Source organism: Oncorhynchus mykiss, chromosome 9 (genome assembly GCF_057628025.1).
Source record: "Oncorhynchus mykiss isolate SJ-2025 chromosome 9, ASM5762802v1, whole genome shotgun sequence".
Lineage (NCBI taxonomy): Eukaryota > Metazoa > Chordata > Actinopteri > Salmoniformes > Salmonidae > Oncorhynchus > Oncorhynchus mykiss.
In genome coordinates this window covers 3,571,362-3,595,545 of record NC_143030.1, presented here as the reverse complement: position 1 = coordinate 3,595,545, position 24,184 = coordinate 3,571,362, and the positions used below count along the sequence as shown (strand labels likewise).

General features: G+C 43.7%; 1 protein-coding gene across 1 annotated transcript in view; it reads left to right on the top strand.

Moving 5' to 3' along the window:
* LOC100135883 (proteasome subunit beta type-6) overlaps positions 1-23,753 on the top strand; it is a 94,765-nt gene extending 71,012 nt beyond the window's left edge. The window contains exon 6 of the mRNA XM_036986995.2: positions 23,504-23,753. Coding sequence (XP_036842890.1) covers positions 23,504-23,631 — 128 coding nt within the window. The 3' untranslated portion in view covers positions 23,632-23,753. The remainder of the gene's footprint in view (positions 1-23,503) is intronic.
* The last annotated feature ends 431 nt before the right edge of the window (positions 23,754-24,184 follow it).

Here is a 24,184-nt window from a genome sequence, read left to right as displayed (position 1 = left end):
CCGACAGCCCTGTCCCTGTTATCATGTTAACTATATTATCCCCCCGACAGCCCTGTTATCATGTTAACTATATTATTCCCCCGACAGCCCTGTCCCTGTTATCATGTTAACTATATTATTCCCCCGACAGCCCTGTCCCTGTTATCATGTTAACTATATTATCCCCCCGACAGCCCTGTTATCATGTTAACTATATTATTCCCCCGACAGCCCTGTTATCATGTTAACTATATTATTCCCCCGACAGCCCTGTTATCATGTTAACTATATTATTCCCCCGACAGCCCTGTTATCATGTTAACTATATTATTCCCCCGACAGCCCTGTCCCTGTTATCATGTTAACTATATTATTCCCCCGACAGCCCTGTTATCATGTTAACTATATTATTCCCCCGACAGCCCTGTCCCTGTTATCATGTTAACTATACTATTCCCCCGACAGCCCTGTTATCATGTTAACTATATTATTCCCCCGACAGCCCTGTCCCTGTTATCATGTTAACTATATTATCCCCCCGACAGCCCTGTTATCATGTTAACTATATTATCCCCCCGACAGCCCTGTTATCATGTTAACTATATTATCCCCCCGACAGCCCTGTTATCATGTTAACTATATTATCCCCCCGACAGCCCTGTCCCTGTTATCATGTTAACTATATTATCCCCCCGACAGCCCTGTTATCATGTTAACTATATTATCCCCCCGACAGCCCTGTCCCTGTTATCATGTTAACTATATTATCCCCCCGACAGCCCTGTTATCATGTTAACTATATTATCCCCCCGACAGCCCTGTTATCATGTTAACTATATTATCCCCCCGACAGCCCTGTTATCATGTTAACTATATTATCCCCCCGACAGCCCTGTCCCTGTTATCATGTTAACTATATTATTCCCCCGACAGCCCTGTCCCTGTTATCATGTTAACTATATTATCCCCCCGACAGCCCTGTTATCATGTTAACTATATTATCCCCCCGACAGCCCTGTCCCTGTTATCATGTTAACTATATTATTCCCCCGACAGCCCTGTCCCTGTTATCATGTTAACTATATTATCCCCCCGACAGCCCTGTCCCTGTTATCATGTTAACTATATTATCCCCCCGACAGCCCTGTCCCTGTTATCATGTTAACTATATTATCCCCCCGACAGCCCTGTCCCTGTTATCATGTTAACTATATTATTCCCCCGACAGCCCTGTTATCATGTTAACTATATTATCCTCCCGACAGCCCTGTCCCTGTTATCATGTTAACTATATTATCCCCCCGACAGCCCTGTTATCATGTTAACTATATTATTCCCCCGACAGCCCTGTTATCATGTTAACTATATTATTCCCCCGACAGCCCTGTCCCTGTTATCATGTTAACTATATTATCCCCCCGACAGCCCTGTCCCTGTTATCATGTTAACTATATTATCCCCCCGACAGCCCTGTCCCTGTTATCATGTTAACTATATTATCCCCCCGACAGCCCTGTCCCTGTTATCATGTTAACTATATTATTCCCCTGACAGCCCTGTTATCATGTTAACTATATTATCCCCCCGACAGCCCTGTTATCATGTTAACTATATTATCCCCCCGACAGCCCTGTTATCATGTTAACTATATTATTCCCCCGACAGCCCTGTCCCTGTTATCATGTTAACTATATTATCCCCCCGACAGCCCTGTCCCTGTTATCATGTTAACTATATTATCCCCCCGACAGCCCTGTCCCTGTTATCATGTTAACTATATTATCCCCCCGACAGCCCTGTCCCTGTTATCATGTTAACTATATTATTCCCCTGACAGCCCTGTTATCATGTTAACTATATTATCCCCCCGACAGCCCTGTTATCATGTTAACTATATTATCCCCCCGACAGCCCTGTTATCATGTTAACTATATTATCCCCCCGACAGCCCTGTTATCATGTTAACTATATTATTCCCCCGACAGCCCTGTTATCATGTTAACTATATTATTCCCCCGACAGCCCTGTCCCTGTTATCATGTTAACTATATTATCCCCCCGACAGCCCTGTCCCTGTTATCATGTTAACTATATTATTCCCCCGACAGCCCTGTCCCTGTTATCATGTTAACTATATTATTCCCCCGACAGCCCTGTTATCATGTTAACTATATTATCCCCCCGACAGCCCTGTTATCATGTTAACTATATTATCCCCCCGACAGCCCTGTTATCATGTTAACTATATTATTCCCCCGACAGCCCTGTTATCATGTTAACTATATTATCCCCCCGACAGCCCTGTTATCATGTTAACTATATTATCCCCCCGACAGCCCTGTTATCATGTTAACTATATTATCCCCCCGACAGCCCTGTTATCATGTTAACTATATTATTCCCCCGACAGCCCTGTTATCATGTTAACTATATTATTCCCCCGACAGCCCTGTTATCATGTTAACTATATTATCCCCCCGACAGCCCTGTTATCATGTTAACTATATTATCCCCCCGACAGCCCTGTTATCATGTTAACTATATTATTCCCCCGACAGCCCTGTTATCATGTTAACTATATTATCCCCCCGACAGCCCTGTCCCTGTTATCATGTTAACTATATTATTCCCCCGACAGCCCTGTCCCTGTTATCATGTTAACTATATTATTCCCCCGACAGCCCTGTCCCTGTTATCATGTTAACTATATTATCCCCCCGACAGCCCTGTCCCTGTTATCATGTTAACTATATTATCCCCCCGACAGCCCTGTCCCTGTTATCATGTTAACTATATTATCCCCCCGACAGCCCTGTCCCTGTTATCATGTTAACTATATTATTCCCCCGACAGCCCTGTCCCTGTTATCATGTTAACTATATTATTCCCCCGACAGCCCTGTTATCATGTTAACTATATTATTCCCCCGACAGCCCTGTTATCATGTTAACTATATTATTCCCCCGACAGCCCTGTCCCTGTTATCATGTTAACTATATTATCCCCCCGACAGCCCTGTTATCATGTTAACTATATTATTCCCCCGACAGCCCTGTCCCTGTTATCATGTTAACTATATTATCCCCCCGACAGCCCTGTCCCTGTTATCATGTTAACTATATTATCCCCCCGACAGCCCTGTCCCTGTTATCATGTTAACTATATTATCCCCCCGACAGCCCTGTCCCTGTTATCATGTTAACTATATTATCCCCCCGACAGCCCTGTCCCTGTTATCATGTTAACTATATTATCCCCCCGACAGCCCTGTCCCTGTTATCATGTTAACTATATTATCCCCCCGACAGCCCTGTCCCTGTTATCATGTTAACTATATTATTCCCCCGACAGCCCTGTCCCTGTTATCATGTTAACTATATTATCCCCCCGACAGCCCTGTCCCTGTTATCATGTTAACTATATTATCCCCCCGACAGCCCTGTCCCTGTTATCATGTTAACTATATTATCCCCCCGACAGCCCTGTCCCTGTTATCATGTTAACTATATTATCCCCCCGACAGCCCTGTCCCTGTTATCATGTTAACTATATTATCCCCCCGACAGCCCTGTTATCATGTTAACTATATTATCCCCCCGACAGCCCTGTCCCTGTTATCATGTTAACTATATTATCCCCCGACAGCCCTGTTATCATGTTAACTATATTATTCCCCCGACAGCCCTGTTATCATGTTAACTATATTATTCCCCTGACAGCCCTGTCCCTGTTATCATGTTAACTATATTATCCCCCTGACAGCCCTGTTATCATGTTAACTATATTATCCCCCTGACAGCCCTGTCCCTGTTATCATGTTAACTATATTATCCCCCCGACAGCCCTGTCCCTGTTATCATGTTAACTATATTATTCCCCCGACAGCCCTGTCCCTGTTATCATGTTAACTATATTATTCCCCCGACAGCCCTGTTATCATGTTAACTATATTATTCCCCCGACAGCCCTGTTATCATGTTAACTATATTATCCCCCCGACAGCCCTGTCCCTGTTATCATGTTAACTATATTATTCCCCCGACAGCCCTGTCCCTGTTATCATGTTAACTATATTATTCCCCCGACAGCCCTGTTATCATGTTAACTATATTATCCCCCCAACAGCCCTGTCCCTGTTATCATGTTAACTATATTATTCCCCCGACAGCCCTGTTATCATGTTAACTATATTATTCCCCGACAGCCCTGTTATCATGTTAACTATATTATCCCCCCGACAGCCCTGTCCCTGTTATCATGTTAACTATATTATTCCCCCGACAGCCCTGTCCCTGTTATCATGTTAACTATATTATCCCCCCGACAGCCCTGTCCCTGTTATCATGTTAACTATATTATTCCCCCGACAGCCCTGTTATCATGTTAACTATATTATCCCCCCGACAGCCCTGTCCCTGTTATCATGTTAACTATATTATCCCCCCGACAGCCCTGTTATCATGTTAACTATATTATCCCCCCGACAGCCCTGTCCCTGTTATCATGTTAACTATATTATTCCCCCTGACAGCCCTGTTATCATGTTAACTATATTATCCCCCCGACAGCCCTGTCCCTGTTATCATGTTAACTATATTATTCCCCCGACAGCCCTGTCCCTGTTATCATGTTAACTATATTATTCCCCCGACAGCCCTGTTATCATGTTAACTATATTATCCCCCCGACAGCCCTGTTATCATGTTAACTATATTATTCCCCCGACAGCCCTGTTATCATGTTAACTATATTATTCCCCCGACAGCCCTGTTATCATGTTAACTATATTATTCCCCCGACAGCCCTGTTATCATGTTAACTATATTATTCCCCCGACAGCCCTGTTATCATGTTAACTATATTATTCCCCGACAGCCCTGTCCCTGTTATCATGTTAACTATATTATCCCCCCGACAGCCCTGTCCCTGTTATCATGTTAACTATATTATCCCCCCGACAGCCCTGTTATCATGTTAACTATATTATTCCCCCGACAGCCCTGTCCCTGTTATCATGTTAACTATATTATCCCCCCGACAGCCCTGTCCCTGTTATCATGTTAACTATATTATTCCCCCGACAGCCCTGTTATCATGTTAACTATATTATTCCCCGACAGCCCTGTTATCATGTTAACTATATTATTCCCCCGACAGCCCTGTCCCTGTTATCATGTTAACTATATTATTCCCCCGACAGCCCTGTCCCTGTTATCATGTTAACTATATTATTCCCCCGACAGCCCTGTCCCTGTTATCATGTTAACTATATTATTCCCCCGACAGCCCTGTTATCATGTTAACTATATTATCCCCCCGACAGCCCTGTCCCTGTTATCATGTTAACTATATTATTCCCCCGACAGCCCTGTTATCATGTTAACTATATTATTCCCCCGACAGCCCTGTTATCATGTTAACTATATTATTCCCCCGACAGCCCTGTCCCTGTTATCATGTTAACTATATTATTCCCCCGACAGCCCTGTCCCTGTTATCATGTTAACTATATTATTCCCCCGACAGCCCTGTCCCTGTTATCATGTTAACTATATTATCCCCCCGACAGCCCTGTTATCATGTTAACTATATTATCCCCCCGACAGCCCTGTCCCTGTTATCATGTTAACTATATTATCCCCCCGACAGCCCTGTCCCTGTTATCATGTTAACTATATTATCCCCCCGACAGCCCTGTTATCATGTTAACTATATTATTCCCCCGACAGCCCTGTCCCTGTTATCATGTTAACTATATTATTCCCCCGACAGCCCTGTCCCTGTTATCATGTTAACTATATTATTCCCCCGACAGCCCTGTTATCATGTTAACTATATTATTCCCCCGACAGCCCTGTCCCTGTTATCATGTTAACTATATTATTCCCCCGACAGCCCTGTTATCATGTTAACTATATTATCCCCCCGACAGCCCTGTCCCTGTTATCATGTTAACTATATTATTCCCCCGACAGCCCTGTCCCTGTTATCATGTTAACTATATTATCCCCCCGACAGCCCTGTTATCATGTTAACTATATTATCCCCCCGACAGCCCTGTTATCATGTTAACTATATTATCCCCCCGACAGCCCTGTCCCTGTTATCATGTTAACTATATTATCCCCCCGACAGCCCTGTCCCTGTTATCATGTTAACTATATTATTCCCCCGACAGCCCTGTCCCTGTTATCATGTTAACTATATTATCCCCCCGACAGCCCTGTTATCATGTTAACTATATTATCCCCCCGACAGCCCTGTCCCTGTTATCATGTTAACTATATTATTCCCCCGACAGCCCTGTCCCTGTTATCATGTTAACTATATTATTCCCCCGACAGCCCTGTTATCATGTTAACTATATTATTCCCCCGACAGCCCTGTTATCATGTTAACTATATTATTCCCCCGACAGCCCTGTTATCATGTTAACTATATTATTCCCCCGACAGCCCTGTCCCTGTTATCATGTTAACTATATTATCCCCCCGACAGCCCTGTTATCATGTTAACTATATTATTCCCCTGACAGCCCTGTCCCTGTTATCATGTTAACTATATTATCCCCCCGACAGCCCTGTTATCATGTTAACTATATTATTCCCCTGACAGCCCTGTCCCTGTTATCATGTTAACTATATTATTCCCCCGACAGCCCTGTCCCTGTTATCATGTTAACTATATTATTCCCCCGACAGCCCTGTCCCTGTTATCATGTTAACTATATTATTCCCCCGACAGCCCTGTCCCTGTTATCATGTTAACTATATTATCCCCCCGACAGCCCTGTTATCATGTTAACTATATTATCCCCCCGACAGCCCTGTCCCTGTTATCATGTTAACTATATTATCCCCCCGACAGCCCTGTCCCTGTTATCATGTTAACTATATTATTCCCCCGACAGCCCTGTCCCTGTTATCATGTTAACTATATTATTCCCCCGACAGCCCTGTTATCATGTTAACTATATTATTCCCCCGACAGCCCTGTCCCTGTTATCATGTTAACTATATTATTCCCCCGACAGCCCTGTCCCTGTTATCATGTTAACTATATTATCCCCCCGACAGCCCTGTCCCTGTTATCATGTTAACTATATTATCCCCCCGACAGCCCTGTCCCTGTTATCATGTTAACTATATTATTCCCCCGACAGCCCTGTCCCTGTTATCATGTTAACTATATTATCCCCCCGACAGCCCTGTCCCTGTTATCATGTTAACTATATTATTCCCCCGACAGCCCTGTCCCTGTTATCATGTTAACTATATTATTCCCCCGACAGCCCTGTTATCATGTTAACTATATTATTCCCCCGACAGCCCTGTTATCATGTTAACTATATTATCCCCCCGACAGCCCTGTCCCTGTTATCATGTTAACTATATTATCCCCCCGACAGCCCTGTCCCTGTTATCATGTTAACTATATTATTCCCCCGACAGCCCTGTTATCATGTTAACTATATTATCCCCCCGACAGCCCTGTCCCTGTTATCATGTTAACTATATTATTCCCCCGACAGCCCTGTTATCATGTTAACTATATTATTCCCCCGACAGCCCTGTTATCATGTTAACTATATTATCCCCCCGACAGCCCTGTCCCTGTTATCATGTTAACTATATTATTCCCCCGACAGCCCTGTTATCATGTTAACTATATTATCCCCCCGACAGCCCTGTCCCTGTTATCATGTTAACTATATTATCCCCCCGACAGCCCTGTCCCTGTTATCATGTTAACTATATTATCCCCCTGACAGCCCTGTTATCATGTTAACTATATTATTCCCCCGACAGCCCTGTTATCATGTTAACTATATTATTCCCCCGACAGCCCTGTCCCTGTTATCATGTTAACTATATTATTCCCCCGACAGCCCTGTCCCTGTTATCATGTTAACTATATTATTCCCCCGACAGCCCTGTTATCATGTTAACTATATTATCCCCCCGACAGCCCTGTCCCTGTTATCATGTTAACTATATTATCCCCCCGACAGCCCTGTTATCATGTTAACTATATTATTCCCCCGACAGCCCTGTCCCTGTTATCATGTTAACTATATTATCCCCCCGACAGCCCTGTTATCATGTTAACTATATTATCCCCCCGACAGCCCTGTTATCATGTTAACTATATTATTCCCCCGACAGCCCTGTTATCATGTTAACTATATTATTCCCCCGACAGCCCTGTTATCATGTTAACTATATTATTCCCCCGACAGCCCTGTTATCATGTTAACTATATTATTCCCCCGACAGCCCTGTTATCATGTTAACTATATTATTCCCCCGACAGCCCTGTTATCATGTTAACTATATTATCCCCCCGACAGCCCTGTCCCTGTTATCATGTTAACTATATTATCCCCCCGACAGCCCTGTCCCTGTTATCATGTTAACTATATTATTCCCCCGACAGCCCTGTTATCATGTTAACTATATTATTCCCCCGACAGCCCTGTCCCTGTTATCATGTTAACTATATTATTCCCCCGACAGCCCTGTCCCTGTTATCATGTTAACTATATTATCCCCCCGACAGCCCTGTCCCTGTTATCATGTTAACTATATTATTCCCCCGACAGCCCTGTCCCTGTTATCATGTTAACTATATTATTCCCCCGACAGCCCTGTCCCTGTTATCATGTTAACTATATTATCCCCCCGACAGCCCTGTCCCTGTTATCATGTTAACTATATTATTCCCCCGACAGCCCTGTCCCTGTTATCATGTTAACTATATTATTCCCCCGACAGCCCTGTCCCTGTTATCATGTTAACTATATTATTCCCCCGACAGCCCTGTTATCATGTTAACTATATTATCCCCCCGACAGCCCTGTCCCTGTTATCATGTTAACTATATTATCCCCCCGACAGCCCTGTTATCATGTTAACTATATTATCCCCCCGACAGCCCTGTCCCTGTTATCATGTTAACTATATTATTCCCCCGACAGCCCTGTCCCTGTTATCATGTTAACTATATTATTCCCCCGACAGCCCTGTCCCTGTTATCATGTTAACTATATTATTCCCCGACAGCCCTGTTATCATGTTAACTATATTATCCCCCCGACAGCCCTGTTATCATGTTAACTATATTATCCCCCCGACAGCCCTGTTATCATGTTAACTATATTATCCCCCCGACAGCCCTGTCCCTGTTATCATGTTAACTATATTATTCCCCCGACAGCCCTGTTATCATGTTAACTATATTATCCCCCCGACAGCCCTGTCCCTGTTATCATGTTAACTATATTATCCCCCCGACAGCCCTGTTATCATGTTAACTATATTATTCCCCCGACAGCCCTGTCCCTGTTATCATGTTAACTATATTATTCCCCCGACAGCCCTGTTATCATGTTAACTATATTATTCCCCCGACAGCCCTGTCCCTGTTATCATGTTAACTATATTATTCCCCCGACAGCCCTGTCCCTGTTATCATGTTAACTATATTATCCCCCCGACAGCCCTGTCCCTGTTATCATGTTAACTATATTATTCCCCCGACAGCCCTGTTATCATGTTAACTATATTATCCCCCCGACAGCCCTGTTATCATGTTAACTATATTATTCCCCCGACAGCCCTGTCCCTGTTATCATGTTAACTATATTATCCCCCCGACAGCCCTGTCCCTGTTATCATGTTAACTATATTATCCCCCCGACAGCCCTGTTATCATGTTAACTATATTATTCCCCCGACAGCCCTGTCCCTGTTATCATGTTAACTATATTATTCCCCCGACAGCCCTGTTATCATGTTAACTATATTATTCCCCCGACAGCCCTGTCCCTGTTATCATGTTAACTATATTATCCCCCCGACAGCCCTGTCCCTGTTATCATGTTAACTATATTATTCCCCCGACAGCCCTGTCCCTGTTATCATGTTAACTATATTATCCCCCCGACAGCCCTGTTATCATGTTAACTATATTATCCCCCCGACAGCCCTGTTATCATGTTAACTATATTATTCCCCCGACAGCCCTGTCCCTGTTATCATGTTAACTATATTATTCCCCCGACAGCCCTGTCCCTGTTATCATGTTAACTATATTATTCCCCCGACAGCCCTGTTATCATGTTAACTATATTATTTCCCCGACAGCCCTGTCCCTGTTATCATGTTAACTATATTATCCCCCCGACAGCCCTGTTATCATGTTAACTATATTATTCCCCCGACAGCCCTGTCCCTGTTATCATGTTAACTATATTATCCCCCCGACAGCCCTGTTATCATGTTAACTATATTATCCCCCGACAGCCCTGTCCCTGTTATCATGTTAACTATATTATCCCCCCGACAGCCCTGTCCCTGTTATCATGTTAACTATATTATTCCCCCGACAGCCCTGTCCCTGTTATCATGTTAACTATATTATTTCCCCGACAGCCCTGTCCCTGTTATCATGTTAACTATATTATTCCCCCGACAGCCCTGTCCCTGTTATCATGTTAACTATATTATCCCCCCGACAGCCCTGTCCCTGTTATCATGTTAACTATATTATTCCCCCGACAGCCCTGTCCCTGTTATCATGTTAACTATATTATTTCCCCGACAGCCCTGTTATCATGTTAACTATATTATCCCCCCGACAGCCCTGTTATCATGTTAACTATATTATTCCCCCGACAGCCCTGTCCCTGTTATCATGTTAACTATATTATCCCCCCGACAGCCCTGTCCCTGTTATCATGTTAACTATATTATCCCCCCGACAGCCCTGTTATCATGTTAACTATATTATCCCCCCGACAGCCCTGTCCCTGTTATCATGTTAACTATATTATTCCCCCGACAGCCCTGTTATCATGTTAACTATATTATCCCCCCGACAGCCCTGTCCCTGTTATCATGTTAACTATATTATCCCCCCGACAGCCCTGTTATCATGTTAACTATATTATCCCCCCGACAGCCCTGTCCCTGTTATCATGTTAACTATATTATTCCCCCGACAGCCCTGTTATCATGTTAACTATATTATTCCCCCGACAGCCCTGTTATCATGTTAACTATATTATTCCCCCGACAGCCCTGTCCCTGTTATCATGTTAACTATATTATTCCCCCGACAGCCCTGTCCCTGTTATCATGTTAACTATATTATCCCCCCGACAGCCCTGTCCCTGTTATCATGTTAACTATATTATCCCCCCGACAGCCCTGTTATCATGTTAACTATATTATTCCCCCGACAGCCCTGTTATCATGTTAACTATATTATTCCCCCGACAGCCCTGTCCCTGTTATCATGTTAACTATATTATTCCCCCGACAGCCCTGTTATCATGTTAACTATATTATCCCCCCGACAGCCCTGTCCCTGTTATCATGTTAACTATATTATTCCCCCGACAGCCCTGTCCCTGTTATCATGTTAACTATATTATTCCCCCGACAGCCCTGTCCCTGTTATCATGTTAACTATATTATTCCCCCGACAGCCCTGTCCCTGTTATCATGTTAACTATATTATCCCCCCGACAGCCCTGTTATCATGTTAACTATATTATTCCCCCGACAGCCCTGTTATCATGTTAACTATATTATTCCCCCGACAGCCCTGTTATCATGTTAACTATATTATCCCCCCGACAGCCCTGTCCCTGTTATCATGTTAACTATATTATTCCCCCGACAGCCCTGTCCCTGTTATCATGTTAACTATATTATCCCCCCGACAGCCCTGTTATCATGTTAACTATATTATTCCCCCGACAGCCCTGTTATCATGTTAACTATATTATTCCCCCGACAGCCCTGTTATCATGTTAACTATATTATCCCCCGACAGCCCTGTCCCTGTTATCATGTTAACTATATTATCCCCCCGACAGCCCTGTTATCATGTTAACTATATTATTCCCCCGACAGCCCTGTTATCATGTTAACTATATTATTCCCCCGACAGCCCTGTCCCTGTTATCATGTTAACTATATTATCCCCCCGACAGCCCTGTTATCATGTTAACTATATTATTCCCCTGACAGCCCTGTCCCTGTTATCATGTTAACTATATTATTCCCCCGACAGCCCTGTTATCATGTTAACTATATTATTCCCCCGACAGCCCTGTCCCTGTTATCATGTTAACTATATTATCCCCCCGACAGCCCTGTTATCATGTTAACTATATTATTCCCCCGACAGCCCTGTCCCTGTTATCATGTTAACTATATTATCCCCCCGACAGCCCTGTTATCATGTTAACTATATTATCCCCCCGACAGCCCTGTTATCATGTTAACTATATTATTCCCCCGACAGCCCTGTCCCTGTTATCATGTTAACTATATTATCCCCCCGACAGCCCTGTCCCTGTTATCATGTTAACTATATTATTCCCCCGACAGCCCTGTTATCATGTTAACTATATTATCCCCCCGACAGCCCTGTCCCTGTTATCATGTTAACTATATTATCCCCCCGACAGCCCTGTTATCATGTTAACTATATTATTTCCCCGACAGCCCTGTCCCTGTTATCATGTTAACTATATTATTCCCCCGACAGCCCTGTCCCTGTTATCATGTTAACTATATTATCCCCCCGACAGCCTTGTCCCTGTTATCATGTTAACTATATTATTCCCCCGACAGCCCTGTCCCTGTTATCATGTTAACTATATTATTCCCCCGACAGCCCTGTTATCATGTTAACTATATTATTCCCCCGACAGCCCTGTTATCATGTTAACTATATTATTCCCCCGACAGCCCTGTTATCATGTTAACTATATTATTCCCCCGACAGCCCTGTTATCATGTTAACTATATTATTCCCCCGACAGCCCTGTTATCATGTTAACTATATTATTCCCCCGACAGCCCTGTTATCATGTTAACTATATTATTCCCCCGACAGCCCTGTCCCTGTTATCATGTTAACTATATTATCCCCCCGACAGCCCTGTTATCATGTTAACTATATTATTCCCCCGACAGCCCTGTCCCTGTTATCATGTTAACTATATTATTCCCCCGACAGCCCTGTTATCATGTTAACTATATTATCCCCCCGACAGCCCTGTCCCTGTTATCATGTTAACTATATTATTCCCCCGACAGCCCTGTTATCATGTTAACTATATTATTCCCCCGACAGCCCTGTCCCTGTTATCATGTTAACTATATTATCCCCCCGACAGCCCTGTTATCATGTTAACTATATTATCCCCCCGACAGCCCTGTTATCATGTTAACTATATTATTTCCCCGACAGCCCTGTTATCATGTTAACTATATTATCCCCCCGACAGCCCTGTTATCATGTTAACTATATTATCCCCCCGACAGCCCTGTCCCTGTTATCATGTTAACTATATTATTCCCCCGACAGCCCTGTTATCATGTTAACTATATTATTCCCCCGACAGCCCTGTCCCTGTTATCATGTTAACTATATTATCCCCCCGACAGCCCTGTCCCTGTTATCATGTTAACTATATTATTCCCCCGACAGCCCTGTTATCATGTTAACTATATTATTCCCCCGACAGCCCTGTCCCTGTTATCATGTTAACTATATTATCCCCCCGACAGCCCTGTCCCTGTTATCATGTTAACTATATTATTTCCCCGACAGCCCTGTCCCTGTTATCATGTTAACTATATTATTCCCCCGACAGCCCTGTTATCATGTTAACTATATTATTTCCCCGACAGCCCTGTTATCATGTTAACTATATTATCCCCCCGACAGCCCTGTTATCATGTTAACTATATTATTCCCCCGACAGCCCTGTCCCTGTTATCATGTTAACTATATTATCCCCCCGACAGCCCTGTCCCTGTTATCATGTTAACTATATTATTCCCCCGACAGCCCTGTTATCATGTTAACTATATTATTCCCCCGACAGCCCTGTCCCTGTTATCATGTTAACTATATTATCCCCCCGACAGCCCTGTCCCTGTTATCATGTTAACTATATTATTTCCCCGACAGCCCTGTCCCTGTTATCATGTTAACTATATTATTCCCCCGACAGCCCTGTTATCATGTTAACTATATTATTCCCCCGACAGCCCTGTTATCATGTTAACTATATTATCCCCCCGACAGCCCTGTCCCTGTTATCATGTTAACTATATTATTCCCCCGACAGCCCTGTTATCATGTTAACTATATTATCCCCCCGACAGCCCTGTCCCTGTTATCATGTTAACTATATTATTCCCCCGACAGCCCTGTTATCATGTTAACTATATTATTCCCCCGACAGCCCTGTCCCTGTTATCATGTTAACTATATTATTCCCCCGACAGCCCTGTTATCATGTTAACTATATTATCCCCCCGACAGCCCTGTCCCTGTTATCATGTTAACTATATTATTCCCCCGACAGCCCTGTCCCTGTTATCATGTTAACTATATTATTCCCCCGACAGCCCTGTCCCTGTTATCATGTTAACTATATTATTCCCCCGACAGCCCTGTTATCATGTTAACTATATTATCCCCCCGACAGCCCTGTTATCATGTTAACTATATTATCCCCCCGACAGCCCTGTTATCATGTTAACTATATTATCCCCCCGACAGCCCTGTTATCATGTTAACTATATTATTCCCCCGACAGCCCTGTCCCTGTTATCATGTTAACTATATTATCCCCCCGACAGCCCTGTCCCTGTTATCATGTTAACTATATTATTCCCCCGACAGCCCTGTCCCTGTTATCATGTTAACTATATTATCCCCCCGACAGCCCTGTCCCTGTTATCATGTTAACTATATTATTTCCCCGACAGCCCTGTCCCTGTTATCATGTTAACTATATTATTCCCCCGACAGCCCTGTTATCATGTTAACTATATTATTCCCCCGACAGCCCTGTTATCATGTTAACTATATTATCCCCCCGACAGCCCTGTTATCATGTTAACTATATTATCCCCCCGACAGCCCTGTTATCATGTTAACTATATTATCCCCCCGACAGCCCTGTCCCTGTTATCATGTTAACTATATTATTCCCCCGACAGCCCTGTTATCATGTTAACTATATTATTCCCCCGACAGCCCTGTCCCTGTTATCATGTTAACTATATTATTCCCCTGACAGCCCTGTTATCATGTTAACTATATTATCCCCCCGACAGCCCTGTCCCTGTTATCATGTTAACTATATTATTCCCCCGACAGCCCTGTCCCTGTTATCATGTTAACTATATTATCCCCCCGACAGCCCTGTTATCATGTTAACTATATTATTCCCCCGACAGCCCTGTCCCTGTTATCATGTTAACTATATTATCCCCCCGACAGCCCTGTCCCTGTTATCATGTTAACTATATTATTCCCCCGACAGCCCTGTCCCTGTTATCATGTTAACTATATTATTCCCCCGACAGCCCTGTTATCATGTTAACTATATTATTCCCCCGACAGCCCTGTTATCATGTTAACTATATTATTCCCCCGACAGCCCTGTCCCTGTTATCATGTTAACTATATTATCCCCCCGACAGCCCTGTCCCTGTTATCATGTTAACTATATTATCCCCCCGACAGCCCTGTCCCTGTTATCATGTTAACTATATTATCCCCCCGACAGCCCTGTCCCTGTTATCATGTTAACTATATTATCCCCCCGACAGCCCTGTCCCTGTTATCATGTTAACTATATTATTCCCCCGACAGCCCTGTCCCTGTTATCATGTTAACTATATTATCCCCCCGACAGCCCTGTCCCTGTTATCATGTTAACTATATTATCCCCCCGACAGCCCTGTCCCTGTTATCATGTTAACTATATTATCCCCCCGACAGCCCTGTCCCTGTTATCATGTTAACTATATTATTCCCCCGACAGCCCTGTCCCTGTTATCATGTTAACTATATTATTCCCCCGACAGCCCTGTTATCATGTTAACTATATTATTCCCCCGACAGCCCTGTCCCTGTTATCATGTTAACTATATTATTCCCCCGACAGCCCTGTTATCATGTTAACTATATTATTCCCCCGACAGCCCTGTCCCTGTTATCATGTTAACTATATTATCCCCCCGACAGCCCTGTTATCATGTTAACTATATTATTCCCCCGACAGCCCTGTCCCTGTTATCATGTTAACTATATTATCCCCCCGACAGCCCTGTCCCTGTTATCATGTTAACTATATTATTCCCCCGACAGCCCTGTTATCATGTTAACTATATTATTCCCCCGACAGCCCTGTCCCTGTTATCATGTTAACTATATTATTCCCCCGACAGCCCTGTTATCATGTTAACTATATTATCCCCCCGACAGCCCTGTCCCTGTTATCATGTTAACTATATTATTCCCCCGACAGCCCTGTTATCATGTTAACTATATTATTCCCCCGACAGCCCTGTTATCATGTTAACTATATTATTCCCCCGACAGCCCTGTCCCTGTTATCATGTTAACTATATTATTCCCCCGACAGCCCTGTTATCATGTTAACTATATTATTCCCCCGACAGCCCTGTCCCTGTTATCATGTTAACTATATTATTCCCCCGACAGCCCTGTTATCATGTTAACTATATTATCCCCCCGACAGCCCTGTCCCTGTTATCATGTTAACTATATTATTCCCCCGACAGCCCTGTTATCATGTTAACTATATTATTCCCCCGACAGCCCTGTTATCATGTTAACTATATTATCCCCCCGACAGCCCTGTTATCATGTTAACTATATTATTCCCCCGACAGCCCTGTCCCTGTTATCATGTTAACTATATTATTCCCCCGACAGCCCTGTTATCATGTTAACTATATTATTCCCCCGACAGCCCTGTCCCTGTTATAATGTTAACTATATTATCCCCCCGACAGCCCTGTCCCTGTTATCATGTTAACTATATTATTCCCCCGACAGCCCTGTCCCTGTTATAATGTTAACTATATTATCCCCCCGACAGCCCTGTCCCTGTTATCATGTTAACTATATTATTCCCCCGACAGCCCTGTTATCATGTTAACTATATTATCCCCCCGACAGCCCTGTTATCATGTTAACTATATTATCCCCCCGACAGCCCTGTCCCTGTTATCATGTTAACTATATTATCCCCCCGACAGCCCTGTCCCTGTTATCATGTTAACTATATTATTCCCCCGACAGCCCTGTTATCATGTTAACTATATTATCCCCCCGACAGCCCTGTTATCATGTTAACTATATTATCCCCCCGACAGCCCTGTCCCTGTTATCATGTTAACTATATTATCCCCCCGACAGCCCTGTTATCATGTTAACTATATTATCCCCCCGACAGCCCTGTCCCTGTTATCATGTTAACTATATTATCCCCCCGACAGCCCTGTTATCATGTTAACTATATTATCCCCCCGACAGCCCTGTCCCTGTTATCATGTTAACTATATTATCCCCCCGACAGCCCTGTTATCATGTTAACTATATTATCCCCCCGACAGCCCTGTCCCTGTTATCATGTTAACTATATTATCCCCCCGACAGCCCTGTTATCATGTTAACTATATTATCCCCCCGACAGCCCTGTCCCTGTTATCATGTTAACTATATTATTCCCCCGACAGCCCTGTCCCTGTTATCATGTTAACTATATTATTCCCCCGACAGCCCTGTTATCATGTTAACTATATTATTCCCCCGACAGCCCTGTCCCTGTTATCATGTTAACTATATTATTCCCCCGACAGCCCTGTTATCATGTTAACTATATTATTCCCCCGACAGCCCTGTTATCATGTTAACTATATTATTCCCCCGACAGCCCTGTTATCATGTTAACTATATTATCCCCCCGACAGCCCTGTCCCTGTTATCATGTTAACTATATTATTCCCCCGACAGCCCTGTTATCATGTTAACTATATTATCCCCCCGACAGCCCTGTCCCTGTTATCATGTTAACTATATTATTCCCCCGACAGCCCTGTCCCTGTTATCATGTTAACTATATTATTCCCCCGACAGCCCTGTCCCTGTTATCATGTTAACTATATTATTCCCCCGACAGCCCTGTCCCTGTTATCATGTTAACTATATTATTCCCCCGACAGCCCTGTTATCATGTTAACTATATTATTCCCCCGACAGCCCTGTCCCTGTTATCATGTTAACTATATTATCCCCCCGACAGCCCTGTTATCATGTTAACTATATTATTCCCCCGACAGCCCTGTCCCTGTTATCATGTTAACTATATTATTCCCCCGACAGCCCTGTTATCATGTTAACTATATTATTCCCCCGACAGCCCTGTCCCTGTTATCATGTTAACTATATTATTCCCCCGACAGCCCTGTCCCTGTTATCATGTTAACTATATTATCCCCCCGACAGCCCTGTCCCTGTTATCATGTTAACTATATTATCCCCCCGACAGCCCTGTTATCATGTTAACTATATTATTCCCCCGACAGCCCTGTCCCTGTTATAATGTTAACTATATTATCCCCCCGACAGCCCTGTCCCTGTTATCATGTTAACTATATTATTCCCCCGACAGCCCTGTTATCATGTTAACTATATTATCCCCCCGACAGCCCTGTCCCTGTTATCATGTTAACTATATTATTCCCCCGACAGCCCTGTCCCTGTTATCATGTTAACTATATTATCCCCCCGACAGCCCTGTCCCTGTTATCATGTTAACTATATTATTCCCCCGACAGCCCTGTCCCTGTTATCATGTTAACTATATTATTCCCCCGACAGCCCTGTTATCATGTTAACTATATTATTCCCCCGACAGCCCTGTCCCTGTTGTCATGTTAACTATATTATCCCTCCGACAGCCCTGTCCCTGTTATCATGTTAACTATATTATCCCTCCGACAGCCCTGTTATCATGTTAACTATATTATTCCCCCGACAGCCCTGTCCCTGTTATCATGTTAACTATATTATCCCCCCGACAGCCCTGTTATCATGTTAACTATATTATCCCCCCGACAGCCCTGTTATCATGTTAACTATATTATTCCCCCGACAGCCCTGTTATCATGTTAACTATATTATCCCCCCGACAGCCCTGTCCCTGTTATCATGTTAACTATATTATTCCCCCGACAGCCCTGTTATCATGTTAACTATATTATTCCCCCGACAGCCCTGTCCCTGTTATCATGTTAACTATATTATCCCCCCGACAGCCCTGTCCCTGTTATCATGTTAACTATATTATCCCCCCGACAGCCCTGTCCCTGTTATCATGTTAACTATATTATCCCCCCGACAGCCCTGTCCCTGTTATCATGTTAACTATATTATCCCCCCGACAGCCCTGTCCCTGTTATCATGTTAACTATATTATCCCCCCGACAGCCCTGTTATCATGTTAACTATATTATTCCCCCGACAGCCCTGTTATCATGTTAACTATATTATCCCCCCGACAGCCCTGTCCCTGTTATCATGTTAACTATATTATTCCCCCGACAGCCCTGTCCCTGTTATCATGTTAACTATATTATCCCCCCGACAGCCCTGTCCCTGTTATCATGTTAACTATATTATCCCCCCGACAGCCCTGTCCCTGTTATCATGTTAACTATATTATCCCCCCGACAGCCCTGTCCCTGTTATCATGTTAACTATATTATCCCCCCGACAGCCCTGTTATCATGTTAACTATATTATCCCCCCGACAGCCCTGTTATCATGTTAACTATATTATTCCCCCGACAGCCCTGTTATCATGTTAACTATATTATCCCCCCGACAGCCCTGTTATCATGTTAACTATATTATCCCCCCGACAGCCCTGTCCCTGTTATCATGTTAACTATATTATTCCCCCGACAGCCCTGTTATCATGTTAACTATATTATCCCCCCGACAGCCCTGTCCCTGTTATCATGTTAACTATATTATTCCCCCGACAGCCCTGTCCCTGTTATCATGTTAACTATATTATCCCCCCGACAGCCCTGTCCCTGTTATCATGTTAACTATATTATCCCCCCGACAGCCCTGTCCCTGTTATCATGTTAACTATATTATTCCCCCGACAGCCCTGTCCCTGTTATCATGTTAACTATATTATTCCCCCGACAGCCCTGTCCCTGTTATCATGTTAACTATATTATTCCCCCGACAGCCCTGTCCCTGTTATCATGTTAACTATATTATCCCCCCGACAGCCCTGTCCCTGTTATCATGTTAACTATATTATCCCCCCGACAGCCCTGTCCCTGTTATCATGTTAACTATATTATCCCCCCGACAGCCCTGTTATCATGTTAACTATATTATTCCCCCGACAGCCCTGTCCCTGTTATCATGTTAACTATATTATCCCCCCGACAGCCCTGTCCCTGTTATCATGTTAACTATATTATTCCCCCGACAGCCCTGTCCCTGTTATCATGTTAACTATATTATCCCCCCGACAGCCCTGTTATCATGTTAACTATATTATTCCCCCGACAGCCCTGTCCCTGTTATCATGTTAACTATATTATTCCCCCGACAGCCCTGTCCCTGTTATCATGTTAACTATATTATCCCCCCGACAGCCCTGTTATCATGTTAACTATATTATTCCCCCGACAGCCCTGTTATCATGTTAACTATATTATCCCCCCGACAGCCCTGTCCCTGTTATCATGTTAACTATATTATTCCCCCGACAGCCCTGTCCCTGTTATCATGTTAACTATATTATCCCCCCGACAGCCCTGTCCCTGTTATCATGTTAACTATATTATTCCCCCGACAGCCCTGTCCCTGTTATCATGTTAACTATATTATTCCCCGACAGCCCTGTTATCATGTTAACTATATTATCCTCCCGACAGCCCTGTTATCATGTTAACTATATTATCCCCCCGACAGCCCTGTCCCTGTTATCATGTTAACTATATTATTCCCCCGACAGCCCTGTTATCATGTTAACTATATTATCCCCCTGACAGCCCTGTTATCATGTTAACTATATTATTCCCCCGACAGCCCTGTTATCATGTTAACTATATTATTCCCCCGACAGCCCTGTCCCTGTTATCATGTTAACTATATTATTCCCCCGACAGCCCTGTCCCTGTTATCATGTTAACTATATTATCCCCCCGACAGCCCTGTCCCTGTTATCATGTTAACTATATTATTCCCCCGACAGCCCTGTTATCATGTTAACTATATTATCCCCCCGACAGCCCTGTCCCTGTTATCATGTTAACTATATTATTCCCCCGACAGCCCTGTTATCATGTTAACTATATTATCCTCCCGACAGCCCTGTTATCATGTTAACTATATTATCCCCCCGACAGCCCTGTCCCTGTTATCATGTTAACTATATTATTCCCCCGACAGCCCTGTTATCATGTTAACTATATTATCCCCCTGACAGCCCTGTTATCATGTTAACTATATTATTCCCCCGACAGCCCTGTTATCATGTTAACTATATTATTCCCCCGACAGCCCTGTCCCTGTTATCATGTTAACTATATTATTCCCCCGACAGCCCTGTCCCTGTTATCATGTTAACTATATTATCCCCCCGACAGCCCTGTCCCTGTTATCATGTTAACTATATTATTCCCCTGACAGCCCTGTCCCTGTTATCATGTTAACTATATTATTTCCCCGACAGCCCTGTCCCTGTTATCATGTTAACTATATTATTCCCCCGACAGCCCTGTCCCTGTTATCATGTTAACTATATTATTCCCCCGACAGCCCTGTTATCATGTTAACTATATTATTCCCCCGACAGCCCTGTTATCATGTTAACTATATTATTCCCCCGACAGCCCTGTCCCTGTTATCATGTTAACTATATTATCCCCCCGACAGCCCTGTTATCATGTTAACTATATTATCCCCCCGACAGCCCTGTCCCTGTTATCATGTTAACTATATTATTCCCCCGACAGCCCTGTCCCTGTTATCATGTTAACTATATTATTCCCCCGACAGCCCTGTTATCATGTTAACTATATTATTCCCCCGACAGCCCTGTCCCTGTTATCATGTTAACTATATTATTCCCCCGACAGCCCTGTCCCTGTTATCATGTTAACTATATTATTCCCCCGACAGCCCTGTTATCATGTTAACTATATTATTCCCCCGACAGCCCTGTCCCTGTTATCATGTTAACTATATTATCCCCCCGACAGCCCTGTTATCATGTTAACTATATTATTCCCCCGACAGCCCTGTCCCTGTTATCATGTTAACTATATTATTCCCCCGACAGCCCTGTCCCTGTTATCATGTTAACTATATTATTCCCCCGACAGCCCTGTTATCATGTTAACTATATTATTCCCCCGACAGCCCTGTTATCATGTTAACTATATTATCCCCCCGACAGCCCTGTTATCATGTTAACTATATTATCCCCCCGACAGCCCTGTCCCTGTTATCATGTTAACTATATTATCCCCCCGACAGCCCTGTCCCTGTTATCATGTTAACTATATTATTCCCCCGACAGCCCTGTTATCATGTTAACTATATTATTCCCCCGACAGCCCTGTCCCTGTTATCATGTTAACTATATTATCCCCCCGACAGCCCTGTTATCATGTTAACTATATTATTCCCCCGACAGCCCTGTTATCATGTTAACTATATTATTCCCCCGACAGCCCTGTCCCTGTTATCATGTTAAGTATATTATTCCCCCGACAGCCCTGTTATCATGTTAACTATATTATTCCCCCGACAGCCCTGTCCCTGTTATCATGTTAACTATATTATCCCCCCGACAGCCCTGTCCCTGTTATCATGTTAACTATATTATTCCCCCGACAGCCCTGTTATCATGTTAACTATATTATCCCCCCGACAGCCCTGTTATCATGTTAACTATATTATCCCCCCGACAGCCCTGTTATCATGTTAACTATATTATTTCCCCGACAGCCCTGTCCCTGTTATCATGTTAACTATATTATTCCCCCGACAGCCCTGTTATCATGTTAACTATATTATCCCCCCGACAGCCCTGTTATCATGTTAACTATATTATCCCCCCGACAGCCCTGTCCCTGTTATCATGTTAACTATATTATCCCCCCGACAGCCCTGTTATCATGTTAACTATATTATTCCCCCGACAGCCCTGTTATCATGTTAACTATATTATCCCCCCGACAGCCCTGTTATCATGTTAACTATATTATCCCCCCGACAGCCCTGTCCCTGTTATCATGTTAACTATATTATTCCCCCGACAGCCCTGTCCCTGTTATCATGTTAACTATATTATCCCCCCGACAGCCCTGTCCCTGTTATCATGTTAACTATATTATTCCCCCGACAGCCCTGTTATCATGTTAACTATATTATCCCCCCGACAGCCCTGTTATCATGTTAACTATATTATCCCCCCGACAGCCCTGTCCCTGTTATCATGTTAACTATATTATCCCCCCGACAGCCCTGTTATCATGTTAACTATATTATCCCCCCGACAGCCCTGTTATCATGTTAACTATATTATTTCCCCGACAGCCCTGTTATCATGTTAACTATATTATTTCCCCGACAGCCCTGTCCCTGGCTATGGAGAGGGATGGGTCCAGTGGAGGCGTGGTCCGGCTGGCAGCCATCTCAGAGACGGGAGTGGACAGACAGGTCATCCTGGGAAACCAGCTACCTAAATGGTCTACTGCTTAAAGACAGAGACACACAGTTCTGTTAGGCAGACCAGGCACCAGTGATGCAGCATGACTTTCTAAAGCCCTTCAGATTTCTAATAAAAAATAAGCAAATTTAAATAAAGTTGTTTTGGAAGTAAATATTGTTTCTTTTGTGGTCACTGATGAACAGCCTGTTTAATTGTTAATCAGAAAGGGAGAGACTGGAGTGTAGATATACCCTACTATCTGTCTAAAGGACTGGAGATATACCCTACTGTCTGTTTAAAGGACTGGAGATATACCCTACTGTCTGTCTAAAGGACTGGAGATATACCCTACTGTCTGTCTAAAGGATTGGAGATATACCCTACTGTCTGTTTATAGGACTGGAGATATACCCTACTGTCTGTCTAAAGGACTGGAGATATACCCTACTGTCTGTCTAAAGGATTGGAGATATACCCTACTGTCTGTTTATAGGACTGGAGATATACCCTACTGTCTGTCTAAAGGACTGGAGATATACCCTACTGTCTGTCTAAAGGACTGGAGATATACCCTACTGTCTGTCTAAAGGACTGGAGATATAC